This window comes from Tamandua tetradactyla, chromosome 6 (genome assembly GCF_023851605.1).
Source record: "Tamandua tetradactyla isolate mTamTet1 chromosome 6, mTamTet1.pri, whole genome shotgun sequence".
NCBI classification, from domain to species: domain Eukaryota; kingdom Metazoa; phylum Chordata; class Mammalia; order Pilosa; family Myrmecophagidae; genus Tamandua; species Tamandua tetradactyla.
Window position 1 is genome coordinate 49,338,837 of NC_135332.1, and position 24,585 is coordinate 49,363,421.

At 44.7% G+C, this 24,585-nt stretch overlaps 1 protein-coding gene and 1 pseudogene across 1 annotated transcript in view; one reads left to right on the plus strand and one right to left on the minus strand.

Annotated features, from left to right (window-relative positions):
- Positions 1-5,853: 5,853 nt before the first annotated feature.
- LOC143686647 (Na(+)/H(+) exchange regulatory cofactor NHE-RF3 pseudogene) lies at positions 5,854-12,439 on the minus strand (annotated as a pseudogene).
- Positions 12,438-24,585, plus strand: part of NOS2 (nitric oxide synthase 2) — a 36,567-nt gene continuing 24,419 nt past the window's right edge. Inside the window, exons 1-8 of the mRNA XM_077165240.1 lie at positions 12,438-12,544; positions 15,327-15,411; positions 16,129-16,251; positions 17,507-17,655; positions 21,497-21,659; positions 22,456-22,547; positions 24,032-24,173; positions 24,299-24,438. Of these exons, the coding sequence (XP_077021355.1) occupies positions 12,438-12,544; positions 15,327-15,411; positions 16,129-16,251; positions 17,507-17,655; positions 21,497-21,659; positions 22,456-22,547; positions 24,032-24,173; positions 24,299-24,438 (1,001 nt within the window). The remainder of the gene's footprint in view (positions 12,545-15,326; positions 15,412-16,128; positions 16,252-17,506; positions 17,656-21,496; positions 21,660-22,455; positions 22,548-24,031; positions 24,174-24,298; positions 24,439-24,585) is intronic.

The window sequence follows — 24,585 nt, forward strand, 5'->3', positions numbered from 1 at the left end:
GTTCTCATCCTTGGACTAGAGGTTGAGTCTTGCTTGAATGGAAATTCCAAGTCAATCTGCAATAAAATGATAGCACCTAGCAAACACAGAGCTGCTGCACTGGCTGCCAGCTCCAGAGACTATCTCACAGGCCACGTGGGGAAAGGTGCCCCCTGGAGTTGGTACGTGGCAACCCTAAGTGGACCTGTTGTAGGGTCAGAAAAGCTGATGGCTTAGGAGTGTGGGCTTGGGGGTACGCTTGTGGATTTATCACTTAATAGTCTTGCGACCTTTGGCCAGTTTCCTAGCCTCTGAGCCTCTGTTTCTTCATCTGTAAGAAGTCGATAGTAGTACCTTGTTCTTCAGTTGTGGTAACAATTAAAGGAGTTTTTGTGTGTAGATAATGGCACAGTGCCTGACTGGAATAAGGGCTCAGAAAGTAGCGCCGTCATTGTTATTACTGACAGCTCAGATGGGATTGAACAATGTCAAGCAGAGTCCCCTATAAGGGCTTCATAAAAGTGACATGGGATTCCCGATGCCTGTCCATGCAACAACAACAACAACAAAAAAGTCATGTGGACTTCGTGGATTTGGAAGAGGGCGTAGAATGTGCAGAGGTGAAGAAAAGTCACAAAGACCTTCCAGAAAGGGAGGACAGGGTGATCAAAGACTCAAGTAGAATTGACCTTGACTGTGCTTGGACCCAGGGTGGGTGGGCTGTGGGGCTGGGATAGGAAAGTCAAGGGCAGAACACAGAGGACTTAATTTCAGAGTAGGGGATTTAGGCTTGCTCTGCTCGGCAGTGGGGAGCCACAGCAGGTTCTTGAGTAAAACACTCTAGGCATGGTAGGCAGGATAAACTGAAGGGGAATGCTGTTGAAACTAGGCAGCATGGACGATGGTTGTTGAGGTTGATGGAGAGATCAAGAGATGAGAAGGCAGGATCAGATGGCTTTTAGATTTTCTGCTGGCTTCTGAGACTCAAAGTGCTGCAGGCTGACAGCGGCTTTATCGCTCCTCCCGGTGTCTTGGGAGGTTCTGAATCCCAATCCTAAACCCCAGGAGTCCACTTGGATCTTCCTCAGAGTCTATCACAAAGTCCTATAACCTTTCTCTATCTCTATGTCATCATTTCAGTTCCCACCAGTTGGCCTTCCCAGAATCCAGCCCCCTACACTGGCTCTGACCTCTCTTTCTTCAAACTTGACTGCCAGTATGCCATGCTCCTGCTCTAGAGTCAGCAACGGCTCCACATTGCTTTCCATCACACTGACTGAAGTTTCCACATGATCACTCTAAGCAGAGAGAGCCCATGCAACTGCCTAACCCGGCCATTCATAACTCCCCAGTAGCTATACACAACTCCCCTGAACTCATCCAGATTTGATGTATCCCCCATCTTTTGAGATTATCCTGAATTCCCCCTGATACTGATCAAAAGCAGCGTGTTCTCTGCCTGATGCACTCTAATGAGCAATTCACGAGAGAGCAGGATTTCAAAGAGAGAAAGAATTTATTGCTAAGGAGATCAAATGGCTTTATCAGCCTAAAAATCCATCTCCCCAAACTATAGTAATTCCGATAGTTTTCTAGTATCAAAATATGGACAGGTTTTAGGATAATGAGCATAATGACACTGGATGACGTAATTAGAAGTGATCTAGTTATTGAGCATGAACAGATTGATTACATGCTTAGTCAAAGAATGTATGTTAAAAAAAATGGCCTTAATATGGTGATGGGCGTGTCTCTTAGTATTATAATGAGATATAGGTCACTTATAGGTTAAAGTCTAAGCCACTGCACATGTCAGGTGGACCAATTTTGGTTAGATCCAGCTTTGTCTAATAAGATAGTTTAGGAATTGGAATGGGCTAGTTTTGGGCTGGCTCAAGTTCCTTCATTAATAAACATTAGGTCTGTCTTTTGTGATCATAAAACTCTAAAGTTGAAAAATAGGATTTGGGGTACAAATGGGAGTCAGTCATGAGGTTTTTACAATCATAAGATAAAGGTTATAAAGTTATACAATCACTATGAAAGATCAAGACAACTGGGTTAAGTTCAGTAATTTCAAGTATTTCTTTCTGGCTATTCTAATACGCTAGAAAGTAAAAAATGAAATATCTATATAATGATTCAGTAACCAAAATTATCTTTTACATCCTAACTTCTTGGTTACAACTTCTCTCTCTTGTTTGTCCATTCTCTCAATCTTGAGGCTATCTGGGAGTGGCCATTCTGACTCCTTCATGCTGAAAAAGGGCACCATTATGGTATGAAACTGGTTGTTTTTCTTGGTACCACTGGGCATCTGGGCTAAATTGGCATAGGAATAATCCAGAGGCTTTAAATCTCTGAATAAACTTGATGCATTAAACTTTTATACAGTGGGCTTGGCATATTGTCGCAGTTTGCAATCTTTGGCTGAAACTTGCAAAAGAGTAATCTCCATAATGACTTCTCAACTCTGTTGAAATATCTTAGCCACCGAACCTTTATTTTATTTTTTTTCCCCTCTTTTGGTCAAGAAAGCATTGCCAATCTCAAGATGCCAGAGCAGGGCTCATCCCTGGGAGTCATGTCCACCTGTGGGGGAGGGTAGTGAGCTTATTTGCAGAGTTTGGTTTAGAGAGAGAGAGAGACCACATCTGAGTGACAAAAGAGGTCTTCAGGGGGATGGGGGGCTCTTAGTCATTAAACGAATAGGCTTCATTTCACCATTACAAATATAACTTTCTTAAGGGGAAGTTTCAATATTGAGCACTTAGCTTATTAAATTGGGAGTCCCGATTGCTTAAGAGAATAGTAGGAATTCCCCAGGTGAGAACTCTAAAAGTTCCATGTTTTCTTTCTCTAGTCCCTCAAGGAACTTAGCAAATACTTTTTCATTTCCTGCCTAAAATACTCTGAAATACATCAGCTATTACATTAACCTGTACAGAATATCAAGAAATTATTCCCTAATCTAGTTTCCATGTCAAATAAAGCTGAATTAGATTGTATAAATAAATAGGCTAACTTAGATAGTACGTTACAGAATTTTTAAGTTTTGGACAAAACAAATCTCTCTTCCTTTGGCCTCACACAGACATTAAAGTCTTAAAACACAGACAGTATCATCTTTTTTTCTGTATTCTGATTTACTTTAGTCCTAACCAGATTAGGTTCATTCACATCCCTAATTGAAGTCTGATTTGTGTTCTCCATCTGCTTTAACAGTTGCTGTATGGAGTAAAGTTGTTCCTTTAGTTCTTCTAGAGCTGGAGAACTCTAAGTCTGAATCTTAGGTGTCACTCAGTTACCCAAAGTTCCAGGGAGCTATCAGGTTATACACAAAGAGCAAAGCATCTCATAATTTAGGAATAGCAGTTAAAAGTTTAGGAATAAATGTGTCTACTGTAAGAGCTTACAATCGAGGTCCTAATTTTTTGTATGTTATATGGCAGGGTCACATTTCATTATTTTTCCATATGACTGTCCCATTATTGCAGCACCATTTGTTGAATTTTTGTTTGTTTGTTTTTGCTTGTTTGTTTGTTTTTGGGGAAGAGCATGGATGAGGACTCGAACCCAGGTCTCCCACATGGCAGGTGAGAATTCTACGCCTGAACCACCCTTGTATCTCCTAAGGCCCTAATTTTTTAAAAGCATTTTCTAAATGAAGGTATTTTCAGAAATAACAACATTGAACCATTGATTTATATTGGGGTTAGGTTTGACTTAGTCCTTTTAAAAGTGAGAAGACTTGTTTTCTAAAATAAAGGATGATAAAGTCAACATTAACATCAATGAGGGTATTATCCTCATATGACATAGAATCTTTGTCTTCTAGACAGAAGACTCAGATGGTCAAGAAAAACTTTTTACAACTCTTCATTAAAAGCAAACCAACAATCTGCATTATTTTTTAGAGAGACAACTAAACTCCAGTTTTGTATGAATACATAATTTGACACAAAGGTTCTTTAAAAAAACATTATAAGCTGGAATGATCATATGGTAAGAATGTTTTGTTTGTTGTTATGTTTTTTAAAAAATTTTAATTAATAAAAAAAATTATAAGCAAACTTACCACATTTTTGGTTGGCGTTGACTACAACAAACAAAATTCACTTTCACAAACATACAACTTTCCATATTCATCCAAGCTTTGTCCTACACATACTTTAGACAAAACTACACATCTTTTTTTAACAAAGTATATCTTAAAATTATCTACCCGCATACTTTGTTACTGTAAAGATCCTTGATACGATCTTTAAACATCCTACCAACAGAATTATTTGCAAAATGACACCTTAATTTCAAAACACAAACCTACATTTTTTTTACCACCTTAAAGATCTACTAGATATAATGTTATCTTATTTTAGCAGTAAACTTATACAAATTTGTTTTCACAATATCTTGAAATGATAAACAACTTTAAAGACATACTATCAAGCTCTGGAAAATATACTACAATTGTTTAATTTATCTTAAGCCAAATCCAGGAAAACTTTTCCACAGCTCTCAAAGGCATTTTCCTTTACTTGCTGAAATTTGCCAATTCGATCTTACTTAATTACTGCTAACCCAAAGCTATTTATGTTTTAATAATGATTCATTGCAGTTACTGTTGCAAAAGTATCCTAGAAAAAAATCATTTAAAAATACAGAATTCTTTTAGATTAATCATGGCCTATTGCACAGCATTTCTTCTGTGTCTACCATTTCTAATTTCTAGGCTCGGTAGAAAGAATTCTAAAGCAAGCACACACACACACACACACACACACACACACACACACACACCATCTTTCTGCATCCAACCCTCCCCCACAGCTGCCTTAGCTGATTCATTCATATTTGGCCAAGATTTAAGGGGCCCTGGGTTCAAGGTTAGGTGAGACAGTAAGAATTAGTCTGATTTGTTGAATTTCGTGTTGAGGTTTTAAATGAAGACAGTGGGATTTAAGACCCCTGAGGTAGCCATAGCGTTGATGAGGGTTCCTATGCCTTTCTTCTTCTTTTTAATATTTTTTATTGTAAAATATAACATACATACAAAAAAGCAATACATTTCAAAGTACATCGTAGCAAGTAGTTATGGAGCATATTTCAGAGTTTGGTATGGGTTACAGTTCCACAATTTTAAGGTTTTCCTTTTAGTGGCTCCAAGATGCTGGAGACTGAAGGAAATATCAACATAATAATTCATTTGTCAAATCCTATCTTCTCTGCTATAACTCCTCCTTCCCCTTTGATCTTCTCCCAATCTTTAGGGATATTTGAGCTTTGCCTATTCTAACTTTCTCATGTTGAAAAGACCCATCAATAATATTGGATGAGGGGATGGCACTAGTTTTCTTGGAGAGGCTGGCTCCTCTGGCTTTCAAGACTTATCTAGCCTAGGAACCCATCTGCCTATGCCTTTCCTTCTTTCTGTTTTTTCATTTTTAATATTATCTATTCTAGCAACCACAGCATTCTTACAAAAGCATAATTTTAATAGTGTTGTCTGCTCTGATACTTTAATTAGCAACTCTCACATATACAGATTGAGAAATCATCTTTGGTGTTCATGGAGCCTATAGCAATAAGGGTTTCACCATACTAGGGAATGTAGTTAAATTGAAGCTTGAAAGAGAGAGCATGAAAAGAAGCTGGCTCTTGACTTAGCTTTTTCTACGTGGACCACAAAAAAGCTGTCTGCTATAGTCACCCCCTAAGACAAATGACAACGGAATATAATCAAACATGGTCAACTGGTTTCCAGAGGAGTCCTTCTCTATCAGAACAGTGAATGGATGGCAGCTCATTTCTTGACAAAGGATTCCCAGTAAATAGCCAGAAACAGCTATCAGCCAAAGCCATTATTTGTTCCCATCACATCTTTGTACCTTCCGAATAGGAAAAAGAAGAAGAAACTGTACTGTGGGCTGTTCTTTTGTGGCACCTGAGTTGTGCTCTGACGCTGCCAGTGCTCCTTCTTTGGACTCTAGGGGGTCATACAATGGATCAGCCATGGAGGAAACATTAGGAATTTCCTTAGCCTTGAAATAATCATAGACCTTCTTTCCGCAGGCCAAAACTATAATATTCTCCCCACTGCTCTGTATTCTCTCCACCACTTTCTCAAATGGTTCATCCAGCACATTTACCCCATTCACTTCAATGATGATGTCCTCATCTTCTAGCCCAGCCAGACTGGCAGGGCTGCCCTCCTGCATCCCTTTGACGAATGAGCCTGGCAGATTCTGAATTGCATTTAAGCTCAAGCCATAGCCATTTTCACTTTTAACCAGTCTGCAAAGTTTAGGCTTCTGATATCCTACTTCTTCTGTAGTATCTGGACTTGAGACTCCCAGAGAAGCAGGAGTAGGAGCTGGAATCTCCTTGAAAGAACCACTGGGCATTTGTTGACTTTGATAGTAGAGAAATGGAGAAAAATGAGCCAATGTACGTATTGTTGTCCATCTCTTTACCTACCACCAACAGTGAAGTCGGAGCTCCACCTTCTCTAATCATTTCCACCACATTGCCATGGTCAAGGGCTTCCACAGACTTGCCATTGACAGAGCCTACCAGGTCGTTGCTCTTCAGGCCAGCCTCCTCTGCTGGGCTTCCAGAATCTATGTCTTTGATGATTTCCTCTTTCTATTCTGGGCCTGCCCTCAGGTAAAACCCATAGCCACTGCTTCCCTTCTTCACTTCTACAACCCTGCACTTGAGCTTATCAACTTTCTTATCTACGAGCAGGAACATGACATGATCTCCTGACTTCTTCACCTTCTCAACCACTTCGGCATAGCTGTCATTTTCTACATTCTCTCCATTCCCTTCAATCAAGGTGATCATCAGCTAAGATACCAGCTTCCACAGCCACACCTTGAGGTGTTATATCAGTCGTTTACACTCCCTTTTCCCCATGGACTGTTCCCAGAGAGAAGCCATAATTTGCCTCCTTCAGCAGGTAACACAGCCGAGGCTGGGTCCCAGTTTGCAGTCTGCCAACTGTCACAGGGGTACCTCCTTATCACTGAAACCCAACTTCCTGACTTTGACCCAATTCCTTCAAGTCTACCCATTTTTTAATGGTTTTCTCATAGGAATTCCCACCCAGAACTACTGAAGTCTCTGAATGTCCACTCTTTCTGATCAGGTCCACAGCTTGTATATGTTCTTCCTTGTCCACAAAACACCATTGATCCTAAGAACTCTCCATCCTGGGAGCCAGGCTCCTCTGCTGGGCTAGCCTTCTCAAACACCAGGACCAGGTGGCCATCCGTATCCTTCTCGATTTACAGGAAGAAGCCATAACTTTGTCCTTCTCGTTTGGACAGCTTACATTCTTGGGGTTTAAAAGTGGAGGTCTTGTCTGGATCTGGAAGGGAGAGGAACTTCTCAGTTCACTTGAGAGTTCTCTCTCTGCTAGTGAGCAGTAGTCTTGGAATTCACTGGACTGAGCATGCTGTTTCTATTCTTCCCTTATACCTTTTAATTGTTTCCAATTATTAGATCTATTTCTCTTAAAGATGTGAGCTGGACAATTGGAAAGTCTTTGCCATTTCCAGAGGTAGCTCTCCTCTGCCTTCAGAAAATTCTTGGTGCCTTTTCTTTCCAATGTCCAAATTTGTTTACAGGAATTACAGGTAGTAATGCCTTGAATCCTGGTCCTTAGAAGGTTTCTTTTTTCCCCCTTTTTCTTTGGGACTCCAGGAGTACTAATATATATATTTATTTATTTATCTTTGAGTAATTTGAATAAAGCTCTTTAAGAATTTTTTGTTAATTTGCTATTACTATCTGGAGGTATGAAAATATACATTGAATAAGCAGACAGACACAAATAGAAAGTTAGACATAAAAAAAAGAAACACAGAAATATACTTCTGAGAGATAAAAATAAAAGGATTGAATATACATCGTCTCATCTCATTTCTGCTCTTTTGCAGAACAATTCTAACTGTAATGGAGTGTCCTTTTATATAGAACCATTTTCAGACCATTTCCGTCCTGATTCTAAATCATATTGAGGCCACACTGTGTTATGGAAATAAACTTTTTTTTTCCCATAGGCATGTAACTGAAAATTTTCAAAATGCATTATAAGAGCTATATTCAGGAATACTATTAGAATCAGAATTTCTGATTCTAAAGAATTCCAGTAATGAGTTACCCATTGGGAACACTTGAACAATACAAACGCAGTAATATACCAACTAACAATTTGAACAGACATTAAACCCTTAATTTCATTAAATACCAATTAATTGCTGGATTACTTATTTTTCAGGAGTATACTTCTGAAAGTATTTTTTGTTCAAACAGAACAAAAAAGGTAAACTTGTAGAGATCGGAGCAAAGGGGTCCCATGTCTTAAAACCCAGGTCCAGGGAACTTGAACCTCTGAACTAACTTCCCAATCCACTTTCACCTTGGCGACCCACTCACCCAGTCTGATGTCTGGACCTTGAACTAGAAGCTATTTCTCTTCTTAAAGCTGCTTAAAGCACTGAGGGTCTGGAGTGGCAGCAGAGCAGTGTAAAGCCTGGTTGCTGAGCCTCGAGACTAGAACAGTTTAGCTGCTGCAGAAGGCTCGGTGATCACACTTACCTGTTCTGCTGGAGCTCCAGGACTTCAGGCAGCCGGACTTCTTACTTCTTAGGAACCTGGTCCCATCTGGGTCGCCAAATTGATACTGATCAAAAGCAGCAGGCCCTCTGCCCGATATGCTCCAATGACCAATTCCTGAGACAGCAGGGTTTCAAAGATAAACGAATTTATTGCTGAGTGCAAAGCATGAGTTTAGATGGCCTATGGGCCTAAAAGTCTGCCTCTCCCAACTGTAGTAATTCTGATAGTTTTCTAGTGCCAAGAGAGGGCAGGTTTTAGGATAATGAGCACAGTGGCTCTAGATGATAAAATTAGAGGTGATCTAATTATTGAGTATGCCCAGATTGGTTACATGCTCAGTCACAGAATGTATGTAAGAAAATGGCAGCCTTAATATGATGATGGGCATGACTTCTAGTGTTATAATGAGGTATCGGTCACTTACATTTAAAGTTTAAGCTGCTGCCTATGTAGAGCGGGCCAATTTTGGTTAGATCCAGCTTCATGTGGCACAATAGTTTAGGAATTGGAATGAATTAGTTCTGGGCTTAATCAGGTTCCTTTACTGATAAACACTAGGGCCTGTCTTTCGTGATCATAAGCCTCGGAAACTGAAAAACAGAATTTGGGAGCACAAATGGAGGCCAGTCAGAAGGTTTTTACAATTGTGAAATAAAGGTGGTATAGTTATATAATGATTATCAAACATCAAGACAACTAGGCTACAGCAGTAATTTCAGGTCTTTCCTTCTGGCTGTTCTAATATACTAGAAAGTAAAAAAAGAAATATGTGTATAATGATTGGTTAAATCCTAATTGTTGGTTATACCCTCCTTCCTGATTCCCTTCAGGGTGGCCCACAACCTTAATCCCATCCCCTCTAGAAGCATCACTGTTATTCCTGGGGAGCAATTTATGTCTTTGGACCATGCAAGAGACCTGAGCTCTGACCCCAGACAGGGCCCCGATCAAGCCAGAATGATACTTCTTATTTGCCTACGCCATTTTACGATCAATCCCCAACAAATTAGGGGGCTGCGGTGTGACCTCAGGCAAACTACTAACTTGACTTGACTTTTTTTTCTTACTTCCCCTTTAAGATGGAGTGGGCTGGTGAAAGGGCCCAAGTTAGGTATAGAGATGATGGAGGGAAAATAAAACTCATTAATTCATTTAACCCTCCCAACAATCCTTGAGGAAAAAGCTTTTGTTATCCTACTTTAGAGAGTCAGACACTAAAGCCCAGAAAGTGTAAGTAAACTTTTAGGATCTCCCAGCTAGCAAGTGACAGAGGCACATACAAACCCTGGAAGTCTGCATGTAATCATGACACTGAACTGCCACTATTTTGGTACTGAGCATGTTTCAGTCCATTAAACAGCTATTTGCTAAGGGCTCAACTGGTACTACTCTGTTGAGGATTGTGGGGATGCCAGTGAAGCCCTTCTGTTTATCAATTAATTGTGTAAGCCATTTATTAATTACATAATAAAATATATTAAAATAACAGGCAATATTTATAAAATCCTTATTACTGTGTCGCTAATGAGGCAGGAACTATTATTTTCCTTGCCATACGAGGTTGAGAGAACATCTAGAGTCAATATCTAGAAAGTGGTGGAGCTGAGGTTTAAACCAAATCTGAACTCATAACCTCTATACTCTATGGGTTCTCCCTGAGGGCCTACTATGTGCAGGGCTGTGAAGGGACAGACAACACAGAGCCGGTTTCTGCTCTCAGGGAGGAAATGCAGGAAATGATGTGAGCCTTGCTGGTTTGAGATGTTAAAGAGATTTATAAATTACAGTGGCGGAGATTACCTTTTATAATAAGTACTAATGTATCAGTACTTTTATATAAGTACTAACTTATAAATTATTGGGGCAGAGCAGACAGGTAGATGGGAGATTCGCAGGACAGTGAGGAACAGTGGGTGCCAAAGTAGAGGTGCTGGGGAGACTACAGGGGTGCCCAGCCTGGCTGCAGCACTGCAGGGGTGGGGGTGGGGGTGGGGTGGGATGAAAGAAGGCTTTTGGGAGGAGGTTAGCCCAGCTGGACTGCGATGAAACCATCAGAGGGGCCTGGGAATGTAACCAAGAAATTAGAATTTAAGGGATGATTTTGATTACCGAATCATTATGTAGATCATCCTTCTTGCTTTCTGGTACATTGGAATAGACAGAAGGAAATACCTGGCATCTCTAAACAGTAATCCAGATGCCTTGATCTCTGATGATTGTATAGGCTTTCTCTTGTGCCCTCGTGATTGTAAAAACCTTGTGACTAACCTTCTCTTGTACCCATTGATCCAGTTTTTCAACTTTAGAGGCTTGTGACCACTAAAGACAGCCCCTAATGTTTATTAATGAAGGGTGGTCCTGGATCAGCCCGGAACTAACCATCCCAAGTGTAAAGTTATCTTGATAAAGGAGACTGGGTCTAACCAAAACGAGCTTGTCTGACATGCGCAGTAGCTTAGACTTTAACAAAAAGTCACCTCTACCTCATTATAATACTAAAAATCACCTCTAATCACATCATCCGGAGCCATTGTGCTCATTATCCTAAAACTTGCCCATCTTTTAATTCTGTAAAAGAATTACTGCAGTTTGGGGAGAGAGATTTTGGGCCAATAGGCCATCTGATCTCCTGCTATGTGCCTAGTTAATAAATTTTTCTCTCTTTGAAACCCCAGTGTCAGGAATTAGTCATTTGAGCGCATCAGGCAAAATAATCTACTGCCTTTGTCTGGTAACAGGAGGATGTTACTGGAAGAGGAAGCAGCAGTACAAAGGGGATTTTATTTATTTATTTATTTATTGCTTTATCCTGAAAGCAATAGGGAGCCAATTAATATATTTTGATTTTTTTTAAGTTTTTAAATCCATCCGGTCTAATAAGATGAGAACATATTACATGGGATTCATGAATCTATATTCTATGTGAACAAACGATTAGGAAGTGAGGGTGTGTAAATGATGCGTGTTATGGAGACACAAGGTAAATGTGGGGACATCTAGATGAAGAAATATGGAATTTGGAACAAAGTTGAGCTAAGTGGGTTGCAGCTGGATTGCAGTCGGCTGAGAATAAACATGAGCCCTCTTTCATTCCACTTTAAATTGGTTTTGGGATTAAATATGCGGAAATATGGCCAAGAGGGAGCCTGCACTCTCAAGTGGAGGACTGCTGCCTTGTCCCTGGACCCTCAGCATTAGCTTGCTCTAAATGTAAGGAACAACTTACAGGTGGAGCAGTCAGGAGGCCCTGGCACCTTCCAGGGAGCAAAGACTGGTTGGGGTAAAGGCTGGTTGGGGTAGGGGAGCCTATGGGTAGGGGAGGACAGAGACCCTGCGCTTTCCTTGGTTTCCTTGATGAAACATGCAGAACAAGCAGTCCTGTGAGGTGGAGAGAGCTTGGGCTATGGCCCTGGGCAGAATAGGGCTGCTGTGTGGCCTTCTGGAAGATCCTTCACCTCTCTGGGCCCTGGCTTCCTCTTCAATAGAATGGAGTCATAAGAACTACCTTCCCGATGCTGGTTAATGAGTAGATGACATGACAGATAAGTTTGCTTTGTAAACTATGTATCCTGTACAATGGGAATTATTATGGCCATCATTGTTACTTGATGGGGGTAAAGCAAACCCGAGAAAATACCTTCCCCCAGAATCTTAGCATCCAAACAGCAAACAGCCTTGCGGACGCCCGCGGTGGGCCACTGGGTGAAGCCGAGCCCCGGCCGCTTCTCCGGCTCGCCCCGCCCCAGGGCGGGAGCTCTGGGATCGGGAAGCGATAAAGGAGCAGGCGGCGGCGGGGAAGCGCGGCGCCCTGGAACTTGTGCCCAAACAGGGCCATGCGGGAGTGGCGGGGCGCGGCGTGCGAGGGCGCCCGGCCCCGGCTCTGCAGGCTCCTCCGCAGGATCCTTCGGCCTCAGTCTGCCTGCGGCCTCCGCCGAGCCAGGTACTCCCTGCCCCGCCGAGCTCTGCCCTGGGAGGGAGGCGGGCGGCTCCGCTCAGGGAGACCGGCTTGAAGCTCGCTGGCTGTGTGGCTCCGGGAGCCACACTGGACCTCTCTGAGCCTCGGTTGTCCGTGCAAATATGAGGGGTGGGACATTTGCTCTGTAGGATTCTTATGACAGTTTACTTGTCCTTGTTCAGAACGTCGAAGAGATTGCAATTCAGTAGCCCCAAACAGCTCAGGGAGCCCACAGCACACAGGAGAGGCGTTGTGTGGGCAGGCCAGGAAGAGTGGATGTCTGAGCACTAGGAAACCTTTCTGCAGAGGGTTTTTAGTCCTGGAGCTGCTACAGCCTTTAGGTCAGATATGGTAAAGAGAGCAGAGATTCTTGTTTTACAAATAAGGTCCGTTTCCCAGAGCGCCCCGCACTCCCAACCCCCAGGGTCTGGACTTGTGAGAGCCTTAGGGAGGGTGGGAACTCCAGGGGAAGCAGCGCCCCAAACAAGCCACAGCTCTGACCTCAGCAGTCCTCAGCCACTCAAGGGCTCATGGATAGTTTTGGGTCTAAGCAAGCCACCCACCACCAACACCCCTCCTCTAATTGACAGGTGTTCAGGTGTTGCTTTCCCTAAAAAAGAACAAGCAAGAGGGAGCACAGCTGTGGGCTTGGCCAAATGCATGAGTGTCTGAATAAATGATACAATAATTTGGTATCAAGTATTCGGATTCTTAATGTGCACCCCAGCAGCTGGTCCTCACGCTTCCCCACAGCTAGCCCCAAGGCACCAGCTAAAGCAGGGGGGAGGCCTTATAGCTTCGCTTACTCATTTTTCAAAAAATTTAATTTTTCCTAATTATGAAAGTAATTCATAACCAGTGTAAAAAGTCAGAATATGCAGCAAAGTATAAAGAAAATTTAAGTCGCTCATGATCTCATCATTTAGGGCTAATCACTGTAACATTCAGTAGCATTTCCTCCCAGGCTTTTTTCTATACTTGTAAACACACACACACACACACACACACACACACACACATGCAGCATCAGACCGTAGATAGTTTTGATACTAATTATGGCCTTGCTGTTTAGTGGATTTTCAGGCAGCTTTTTTTTTTTAATTATGCTTTTTAATATTGGGGGCAATTGTTATGTTAAAAGTACAAAGACATTATTTCTCAATCCAGATGTTACTATGAACCAGTAAGCTTCTGGAATTCTCCAACTCTCTCCCCAGAAGTAAGAGGCAGCCAGAATGGGCACAGGGTGGGGTTGGGGTGAGGGATGACGATGAAAGAGCAAAAGGAGCAGTAAGGCACTGCCTCTCTGGGGATCCCAGCCCCCAAACATCTTCCTGCTTAAGCAGCCCCCTGTTGACTCCTCAGCCATAGATTACCTGTTCTGAATTTCCAGATTACCCTATATTGGGTGTTTTTATCTGATGGGGTGCACTTGGCCAGACCAGGGGTGTGATGGTAGGCAGGGCATAGGAGGGCCATTTACCAAGCTGCTGAATCACTTGATTCAGATGTGAGTTGCTTTCTGATACCTAATGTCTCTTAAAGAGACCTTATCTCTTCAGAGTTATAAATCGCATAATGGGACTATACAGAGCCCATCATATCGTGCTAATAAAATACAGTGATTACCTTTCCCAATAAAAAAGCAATACCTGTTCTATTCCCAGAGCCTGGCCATGCAAAAAAAAAAAAAAAAGGCAATACAGGCTCATTCATTATATTCTAAAGTCACAGATATTTATGGAGTAGAAAATGAGAGACCCTTGTGATACTTTTTTACCCCCTCTCCCTTGAATGTACACACACACACACACACACACACCAGAAAAACTGCAGTGAATGTGGAACATAACAAGCTTTCAAAGTAAGATGTCCTTGTAGAGTGATTCCCCCCAGAGTGACAGAGGAGGCCCGGGAGAAGGGTGATTGTTGGAGGGGAGCACACAGGCAGCAGAGAGACATCTCTCTGTAGAGTTTGCCAGGAGAGTAAACTTGAAAACCCAAACCAGAATCAACTGTTTCAGGCTATCAGGGCCTTTTCCTCTTCAAACAGCTGGCTACATTCTTTAACTACAACTTCTTATATTGAAATAAATAAAACCAATATGTTTTTTTTTAAAGAGTGTATCTTCCTGAAATACTGAAATATTTGTGGTTGACGCGATGTCTTAGATTTGCTTTAAAATAATGGCAGGGGTTGGGAAGTATAGCTGAAACAAGACTGGCCATAGGTTGGTAATTGATGAATTGCGTTGACTCTGGATGAGGGGTCCATGTGGGTTTATTACACTATTCTATTTTTATATGCTTAAAATTTTTCACAATACATTTTAAAAATAAGTAAATAAATCAAGAGAAATCAGGTGCTTTTAAAAAATGCTTAAGTCATAAAAATTTAATGGGTAGTGGGCAGATTGTGCTGCTGGCCAGGGAGTGCAGAGTTGGAGAAGCTAGCCTCTCCTGTACTGCATTTGCACTTAGCTTTTAAAAGTGTGCCTCTTCCCAGAGCTTCTGTTTTGGCCAGTACCTTTGGCTCGTATCCTTTTGGCTTTGCGTGGGGAGGGTGGTGATGGGGGGGGGAGGCTCGGTCTGACTGCTCCCCACCCCAGTATCTCTTCCTTGACTAGAACTAGAGCTACTGCACGTAGCTCCGCCCTCTGGACTTCAGTTTTCCCATCTGTCAAATGAAGGGGCTGGGCAGAAGAGACCCCAAGATCCCTCATGGCTCTCAGATACTAGCTCTCATGGTAGCTGTTTCCTTTCACAGTCTGGTGACGCAGGATGACGCCAAGTTCCACGGCCTCGGCAAGCACTGGACTAGGTCCCCCCAGCCCCTCGCAGGGACAGGAAAGGTCAGTGAGTCACATGGGCTGGAAAGCGGAGGAAGTGGAGTCTGGGCAGTCAGTAGACAGCCCCAGGCCTTGGGAAGAGCAGAGGTGGGGGCAAGGAAGGCTTTGGGGGGCGGGCTGATGATCCATGGTCATCGGAAGTGGCAGTCCCCACAGTGCCCTAGCCCCTGGATGATTTGCCACTGTGGGCAAGGAGTGATTCAAGCCTGTTCATGGAGCCAGGAGGGACATTCCAAACTAATGCCAGGCTCAGTACTGAGCCTTGGGTTCCAGCCCCCATTCTCTATCCTGCAGGTGTCTTTGACCTCAGTGTCAAAAAGGCAGAGAGAATCAGGCAGGAGATGAGAAAGGAAATGTTTTTCAAATTCTGAAATGCCTCCATGGAAGGCTGTAGTCCATTCTTCCTGGTTCACAGAGTATTGGCTGTGACACTAGTTTCTCATATCTAACCTTAGTCCCTTTTGCTGCAGTCCTGCAGAAGCATTTGGCAAGAGCCCTGAGTGAGGAGAGAAGCCTGGCCAGTGGCCTGGGCACCTGGAGCTCTTAGCTGGCAGTGGCCCAAGTGGCCGAGTTGCTAAGAAGGGAGGAGGGGCATGGAGCACTGCCCTGCTCTTTAACTTCCCTACATTCCCAAAGCGAAAGCAGGGCCCAGGGCCTTGGAGAGACTGTGGCATCCTAAGTTGGAGGCATTTGGAAAACCCTGTTTTTTTCCCCTCTCAGCAGTCTCCAGAATCTCTGGTCAAGCTGGACGCATCTCCAGCGGCTTGCCCTCAGCACGTGAGGATCAAAAACTGGGGCAGCGGGATGATTTTCCAGGACACACTTCACCGCCAGGCCAAAGGGGTGAGAAATCTGGGGCTTTGGGGAGGACCACCCTTGTCCCATGCCAATATAGACATCGGCTCCATTTGTGGACCAAACAGATGTCTCCTCCTGGGCTAACTAATCAATTATCTGCCTGGGCAAAGGGAGTTGGGAACAGAGACTCGGTTTCTTCACAAATTCCAGTAGGAAGTAAGCAAAGGTAACTCTCTGATGTGTAATGAATAACCCTGATGTTCAGATAAACTATTGCAGGAACAAATTAATAGCTTTCTTAGAGAGATGGGTTTCAGCATAATATCAGGAAGAATTTTCTAACAGTACTGTCCAAAGTTGGACTGAACTACAGCAGGAGATAGTGAGCTCCCTGTTACTGGATGAATTCAAGTGCTATGAGGTAGGGAGATTGGAGAAGGTTCAAGCATCAACAGAGTAATTGGACTAAATGTCCTTTATGGCTCCTTCCTTCCTTCTAAGTTTCTTTTCTAACTTTAGCATATAATATGGTTTTTTGTTTTTGTTTTTTTGGGGTGCATGGTCCGGGAATCAAACCTGGGTCTCCCGCATGGAAGGTGAGGATTCTATCACTGAACCACCGGTACACCCCATTCTATGGTTTAAAAATGAAAAGAGGGCAGGCCATGGTGGCTCAGCAGGCAAGAATGCTCGCCTGCCATGCCAGAGGACCTGGGTTTGATTCCCGGTGCCTGCCCATATAAAAAAAAAAAAAAAAAAGAAAAGAATTGTGAATTTCAAGATCCTGAAAACAGACTGATTTCCCACACACCCCCAGAAATCACCAGATTTTATGAGGACTTCCTTCCAGTGTTTTTTTTTTTCTGTGCCATCCTGTGATTTGGGGGATTTGTACCCTCATTCCAATTCTTTCCAATTAAAGTGTCCCCACAGGAGCCAACCTCAGCCTCTTTAAATGAGAAGCAGAGCTGTGCTGTTCCCAGGGACCAAGCTGTTGGCTTTGCTTTGGGTGTGGGACCAGCTGGGGATCAGGGCCAGAGACTGAGTCCTGTGTGGGGAATGCAACCTCAGCTCACCCCCACTGGGTTCAACCAGTAGAAAAGAAAAGATGTGGATGGGGAGAAAGCCCAGTGGACCCCAAGGAGGAGGTGCCACAGGGGTGAAGAGAAGGTGGCCGGGAGCTGGAGTAGCTGGGGTAGAAGGAGAGTGGCTAAGGAAGCTGGCTGCTAGAGGCGGATGACCATGAAACCTGTCCAAGAGGCCAAGCAACCTGTCCTCACTGGTGCTTCTATCTTTCCAGAATCTTGCTTGCAAGTCCAAGTCTTGCCTGGGGTCTATCATGAACTCCAAAAGTTTGACCAGAGGGCTGAGGGACAAGCCAACTCCCCCGGATGAGCTTCTGCCTCAAGCTATTGAATTTGTCAACCAGTATTATGACTCCTTCAAAGAGTAAGGCTCACTTCCTGCAGGATCACGGTTTCCCCATCCACCCCTGGGCTCTAGCCATTCCTCTCTGACCCTCATCTCTTTTCCTTCCCAGATCTGCAGTGGTTCTAAGGCTAAAATGTAATTTTTTAAGGGCAAAGACCCCAGAGTAGGCTCTCATAATCATAAGACCAAGAAGCATAGCAGTAGTGGTTAGAAGTGTAAGTTTGGAATCTAAATCCTGGCTCTGCCACCAACTAGTGCTGTATCCTTGAGAAATCTACTTACCCGTTTGTGCCTCAACTTCCTCATCTGTAAAATGGGGATAACGATAGAACTTGGCTTTAGGATTGTTGTGAGGATTAAATGAGTTAATAAGGATTAAATGAGTTCTACGCATTCTGGCACATAGTAAACTGGATTGTGAATTAATATGGACCTGTTTATTATAAAATATTTGAACCGCAAAGGACGTTAGAGACTACCAAACTGAGCTCCGCCTTCTGCAGGTGTGAACTTAAGAGCCCAGTGACATACCTGAGGTCACCCTGGCTGGCATGTAGGCTGTCTGGTTTAGAGAGGACAGACCAGCATCTTTGCACGAAATCCTTTGAGGGCCTGTCCTGGGGTTCTCTTCTTTTTCTTTCTATCCAATGAAGCTTCCATGAATATGGTTCTGGGAGTCCTTTATTTCTATAGTCACTCAGTCATTCAGTTGTCGAACTCTCACTCTGTGCTCTGTATGTTCCAGCCTTTTGTCAGGCGTTTTTTTCTTAGTTATTTTTCATCGTCAATTGTCCCATTTAATTGTCTACGTGAACAGTGAAAGAAAAACTATGTAGTGCTGTGGTCCAGAGCAGAGGTTCTAGAGGCAGCCTGCCTGGGTTCAAATCCTAGCTCTGTCACTTATGAGCAAGTTACTTCATTTCTCTGTGCCTCAATTTTCTTATCTGAAAATAGGACTAATTATACTACCTGCCTTTGAAGGTTTTATAAAGATTAAATGAGAAATTTTGAGTTCTATATATATTACCACAATAAAAATTTATTTAAAAAATCTACCACTGTTTAAAAAAAAAAGATTAAGTGAGATGAAGTATATAATATGCTAATAACACTGCCTGACATCATAAGCACTACATAAATATTAGCTGTCATTATGCTATTAGAATAGTGAAATATACAACTTGAAAGAAATTGGGCACCAACATAAAAAATAATCATCTCTTACACATTGTCATGTGAATACCATAAGTGTGTTTGCAGCATCGTGTTAGGATGATTGTTAGGTTTTCATGCTTGGGTGCAAATAGAAAATATGACTGTGTAAATTAGGCACCTTAAAACTCACCACACTAAGTGTCACAGAGCTACCTCTGGCACCCCCTTTGAGGAAAGAGTGGCTCCTGGTGGCTCCTTCCCTCTCTGCATGACCCTAGAATGTCTGTGTTGGGCAGGGCCTTGTGCTTGCGAAAGAGCTCCCTTTTCCAGGACGTGTGGTTCTCGGCCCTGGCTGCACAGGAGGAGCACCCGTGGAGCTCAGAACCACTGATGCCAGGCTGCCCTGGGCCAAGGATGTTAGAGTCTTGGGCGGTGGATTGCAGGTTGACTTCAGGCCTTGAAAAGCTCTCCAGACCATTCTAATGTGCAGCCTAGATTGAGAACCCTGGTTGGGGAGTGGTGTGTGTGTGTGTGTGTGTGTGTGTGTGTGTACCTGCTTTGTGTGCTGTGCAAGCAGCACCTCTAGGGGAGTGCTTTGTGATGGGAGGTTCAGGATCCCTGAGGTCACGGCTTAGTTGTTGACTAAGGAGTTTTCGGGCTTCTGGAATTTTCCCAAAGGTACTATGCCAACATCTCCTGAGCACTGAACGAGGATCCCATGAGTGCCTCATACTTAATGCTCTTTCCGACTCTGTGAGTTTGCCATATCGCTCTCCCCAGTATATAGATGAGGCTGTCAGAGTTCCCGGAGGAGGCCCGGCCGTGCTCTGCAGTCTGCTCTTAACCTCGGCGCTCTAACACACAGCTCTTTGGCCCTGAAGATTCCCTTGCTCTGATTCTGGATCCAGGAAGCCCTGCTGGTGTTTGGGAGGCCGCTGAGTGGGTATCAGGAAGCTCAGGGAGGCTCCAGGGCTGGCTGTGCTCCGTTGCTGTTCAAATCCATTTACTTCTCAAGGAGGGAAATTCCATTTTTCACAGTCACAAGTATATACCTTCAGCCCCCAGGAGGCCCTAAGGGGTGTGAACGATGACGGGCAGTCCATTCCCACAATTAGAACAGCAGCCAAAAGCATGTCCAGCTGGGAGCAGTCAGTCTTTCATGTAGGAAGGATTGTGTAGCTGGAGATTGTATCTTGTTGAATGTTGTATTCAAATCCAGTTTACTGATATCTAAAGCCACACTCTCTTCATCGTAAGATTTTTAGTGCCTCCAAAATGTGATGATATGAAAACAAGGGTAAAATATAAAACTTGAAAGAAACTGGGCACAAACATGAAAAATAATCGTCTCTTACATATTGCCATGTTAATACTAGTAAATGTGTTTGCTGCAGCCTGTTAGGATGATTGTTAGGTTTTCAGGCTTGGGTGCAAAAGCGAGAATATGGCCAGAAGCTTTATTTGGTGAGGGAGGGCTTCCAGCATTTTCTTATGCCAGGGGTGTCCTTGAGGATAAATATCGCTAAGTGTTTTGTCTTTGTACTTTTTTTTTTTTAATCAAGAAAGAGTTCGCGAGATACCCATCACCCACAGAAAGGCCATTTTGTTCTGAGTTTTCGACTTTCTTTAATCAGGAATTCATCCCTTAAATAGTTTTGTTTGTTGCCATTTCAAAAGCCTTTGGTGATGATTGGGAGTCTCGAGATTGTTCTGTGTGCATGTGTGTGCGTGTTTCAAAGGCTTCCTGGATGAATTTCTCCCTTCGGGCTATTTTCAAAGTCTGGGAGGAGAGGGGGAAAGCATGCTGCCAGGTGAGCAGGGCTGTGGCTGGGAAGCAGTGTGAGTTAGAGGGCCTGAGGCGTCTGCCCGTACTGTGGACAGACCCCCCGGGGCCTGTGGGCTGCATCGGGAGAGCTGGGCTCCGGGTGGCAGAAGCACTCGCTGTCCTCCGGAGCAGGAGGGGAAGCTTTTAACCATTTGGTGGGGGGGACCTGGGTCTGGGTGCTGGCTCTGCCAGGGACCACGGTTATGTTCCTGGCCTGGTGCTTAGCCCCCGAGAGCTTTAATACCCTTAGCTATAAAATGAATGCAAAAATACCTCCCTCATGATGTAGTGTGACGGCGCCTGTGGGTCACTTTGCATGCACGGTTCCTGACTCATGGTAAGTGTTTAGTACCCAGTAGCTGCTGTGGGAGGGACTGACTTGTTCTGTCTTACCCATGAGACGGTGGCCAGATGCCCCCCTTGTTTAGAGGCAAAACCTTGCTGCTGCTTGATAGGAAGCTCCCCCACATCTCCTCCCCCTGGGGAGGATCACACCCCTTGCTCCTGCTCATCAAGCTGAGAAGAACACATGGTTTTTAAAAAAGCACCTAGAAAGGCAGGATTCTGGAGGGGTCCAAGGCAGCTGCATAATTTGTGGGGTTCAGTGCAAAAATGAAAATGCAGGCCCCTTGTTTAAAAATGATGACGAATTTCAAGACAGTGACGGCAAAGCATCAGAGCAAGCCCAGGGCCCTGCTCAGCGGAGTTCCGTGTGACTGCGCAGACCCCACGCCCCAGTGGCTGGCCTAGGACGGGGCGGATCCAGTGAGAGCATGTGCCCTCCTGGTATCCCGTTTCAGTTCCTGCTTCTGTGGACAGAATTAGTCCCCGCTTGAGGCTATCTCACTGTTAATCTTCCTGGTCGCTTCCTGTCCCCAGAGCAAAAATAGAGGAACATCTGGCCCGGGTGGAAGCAGTAACAAAGGAGATAGAAACAACCGGAACCTACCAGCTGACGGGAGATGAGCTCATCTTCGCCACCAAGCAGGCCTGGCGCAATGCACCGCGCTGCATCGGAAGGATCCAGTGGGCCAACCTGCAGGTGAGCTCCCTCGCACCCGAGGGAGCGGGAAGTGGGGGGTCGGCAGGCCCAGCGCAGGGGACACCAGAACAGCTGAGCAGAGCTGTGCCTGGGGCTCCCTGAACTGAAGTGCAAACCTGGTTCTCCCTTCACATCCTTGAGCATGAGGTGGGGGCTTATGGGGTCCCCCTCCCCGTTCCCCCAGAATTCAGGAATTATACTTCAGCCCCAGGATTCTGGCTGACCTTAAAACTGGGAGACTTAAACATCATCATAAAATTGAACCACCTTGTTTCTGTTATTGTTCAAGGCCATTGTGTGCCCCAGGACATGTTGTTTACCACGAACGTTTGAATTCTGGGCTCCTAGAGAACGTTCTCTTTACACTGGCCTCTTCGGCCAAATTTTCACTGGGGGATCATTCTTTGTTTGTTGGATGATATTGAGAGCACTTGGACCAAGAAATTGACTAGAAACCAGTTCTGTTAAAATATGCTAGAGGCCCCTTGCAAATGTGCTCCTGTGTTAAAAGGAACTAAGATCTATAGTCAGGTTACCTTGGGATTTTGCATTTGCTGGGGCGCTCCAGGTAGGTTTGTCTGTGCTCCCCTAGGGGAGCAGGAGAAAGGATGGATGGGGTGGCCACGAGATGGGAGGCTTCGGTGCAGAGAGAAGGGTGCACCTCTCTACGTGGTGTTGGGTGCTGGGTGCTAAGGGTGCTCTCTTCAGTCCCCTGGTGGCTTTTTAGTGTCTGGTCAAGCCCAGGGCCTCTGTCCACATGGTCCTTGACTGGCTTGGTTGGGGCGGATATGTGCAGGTCTTCGATGCCCGGAGTTGTACCACTGCCAAGGAAATGTTTGAGCACATCTGCAGACATCTGTATTATGCCACCAACAATGGCAACATCAGGTGGGTGCGCCTTGCCTAAGACTGCATTTTGGCCAGAGTCTTAGCCAAACGATGCAGATGGGTTTAGGGGAGGCAGTTCCAGCTCCAGGAGAAACCAAGGAGAAAGAGAAAGAAGAAGCCCTCAGGTCTTCTAGGTTCCCATTTCCTTGGTTCCCGTTTGACTTGGGACATTTGGAGGGGATGGGATGGTGTAGGACTTTAAGAACTTACTTCTTCACTGTTCAGGGTTAGGACTTCGTGCTTCTTAGAGAGGATGAGAGGTTGGTTTTTCAGCAGTGGCTCCTGGCGTGGCGTTTCTCTTAGAGGTGGGAGACTCACTTCTCCCCCCTCATTGCCCCACCCACAAACAGGCCAAGGCTGATAGGGCTGAGCAGCTTATCTGGTCATTTATTCTGTCTATGTTCAGCAAAAACTTCGGACCCACCTAAAGGGACCCTTTACAGGGCTGGGGCAATAGAGGGAGAGTAGGGGGCTAAAAAGATGACTAAGACCCTAACATGCCAGTCCAGTCATTTAAGAATCTGCAGCTAGCACTGGATAAGCTCCCAACTAACCGGACTACAAGAAGAGAAATGTGGTGCATCTAGGGAAGGGGCTCTGGATAGGTTTCCCTGCCCTGGTCTTGAAGGAAGGACAGGAGCTGGAGGGGAAGAAAGAAGGATGTTTCAGTTTGTAAGCTGCCAGAATGCCATATACCCAAACTGGAATGACTTTTAAAAAGGGGAATTTAGTAAGTTACAAGTTATAGTTCTAAGCCTATAAAAATGTCCAAACTAAGGCATCCAGGGAAAGATACCTTAATTCAAAAAAGGCTGATGTGTCTGGAATACCTCTGTTAGCTAGGTAGTCATGTGGCTGGGATGTGCTGGTCCCCTGTTCCTGGGCTCCATGCTTTCAGCCTCTATTCCTTTGGGGTTCCTCACTTTGCTTCTCCAGGTCTGGCTTTCATCTCTTGGCTTCCCTTGGCTCTCCCCAGGTTCTGGCTTGCTTAATATCTCATGGTGACATCTGCTGGGCTCCAAGCATTCCGAAACATCTGTGCCTCTTGTTCTCCAACTGTTGACATCTGTGTCAGTTCTGCTTTCTCCAAAATGTTTCCTCTTTTAAAAAACTCCAGCAAACTAATCAAGACTCGCCTGGAATGGGTGGAGTCATGTGTCCATCTAATCAAAAGATCACACCTACAATTGGGCATGGCACATCTCCATGGAGGTAATCTAATCAAAAGTTTTTACCTGCAATGTTGAATCAGGATTAAAAGAAATAGCTTTCCCCCCAAGATTGGATCAGGATTAAAACATAGCTTTCCTGGGGTACATAATACTTTCAAACTGGCACAGAGAGGGAGGGTAAGTCAGGAGATGGAGCAGATTATGCGGAGGCCAGAGAGCGTTGCAGGTGGTTGGTTCAGTAGGTCCAGTATGGATGGCTGGGAGGCTGGCGGGGTCTCCATGGCACACAGCAGTGTCACTGTCCTGGGGCAGGTCGGCCATCACGGTGTTCCCCCAGCGAAGTGATGGGAAGCATGACTTTCGGATCTGGAACGCTCAGCTTATCCGGTATGCTGGCTACCAGATGCCTGACGGCACCATCATTGGAGACCCTGCCTGCGTGGAGTTCACCCAGGTATCTGGTCCCACCCTCGCCTCCCACCCACTTCAGGCAGGGATCCCAGTGGTGGGCAACGGAGAGGGGCCTGGAGGAGTCAGGTGCCCAGTTCTGTGGACTCACTGGGCCTGTCTTGCCCCTAGCTGTGCATTGACCTGGGCTGGAAGCCCAGGTATGGCCGCTTTGATGTGGTACCCCTGGTCCTGCAGGCTGATGGCCGTGACCCCGAGTTCTTCGAAATCCCACCCGATCTTGTACTGGAGGTGTCCATGGAACATCCCAAGTAAGCAGGCTGGGGGTACTTGGGGGTATGAGTTGACATGTATGTCCTTACTCCTGCTTTCCTTTGTGAGAACCCCAACTCTTATGCCCCTCCCTGCATCCCCCAAAGCCAAGCAAACAGCGGTTGCATCCCAGAGGAACTTGCTTT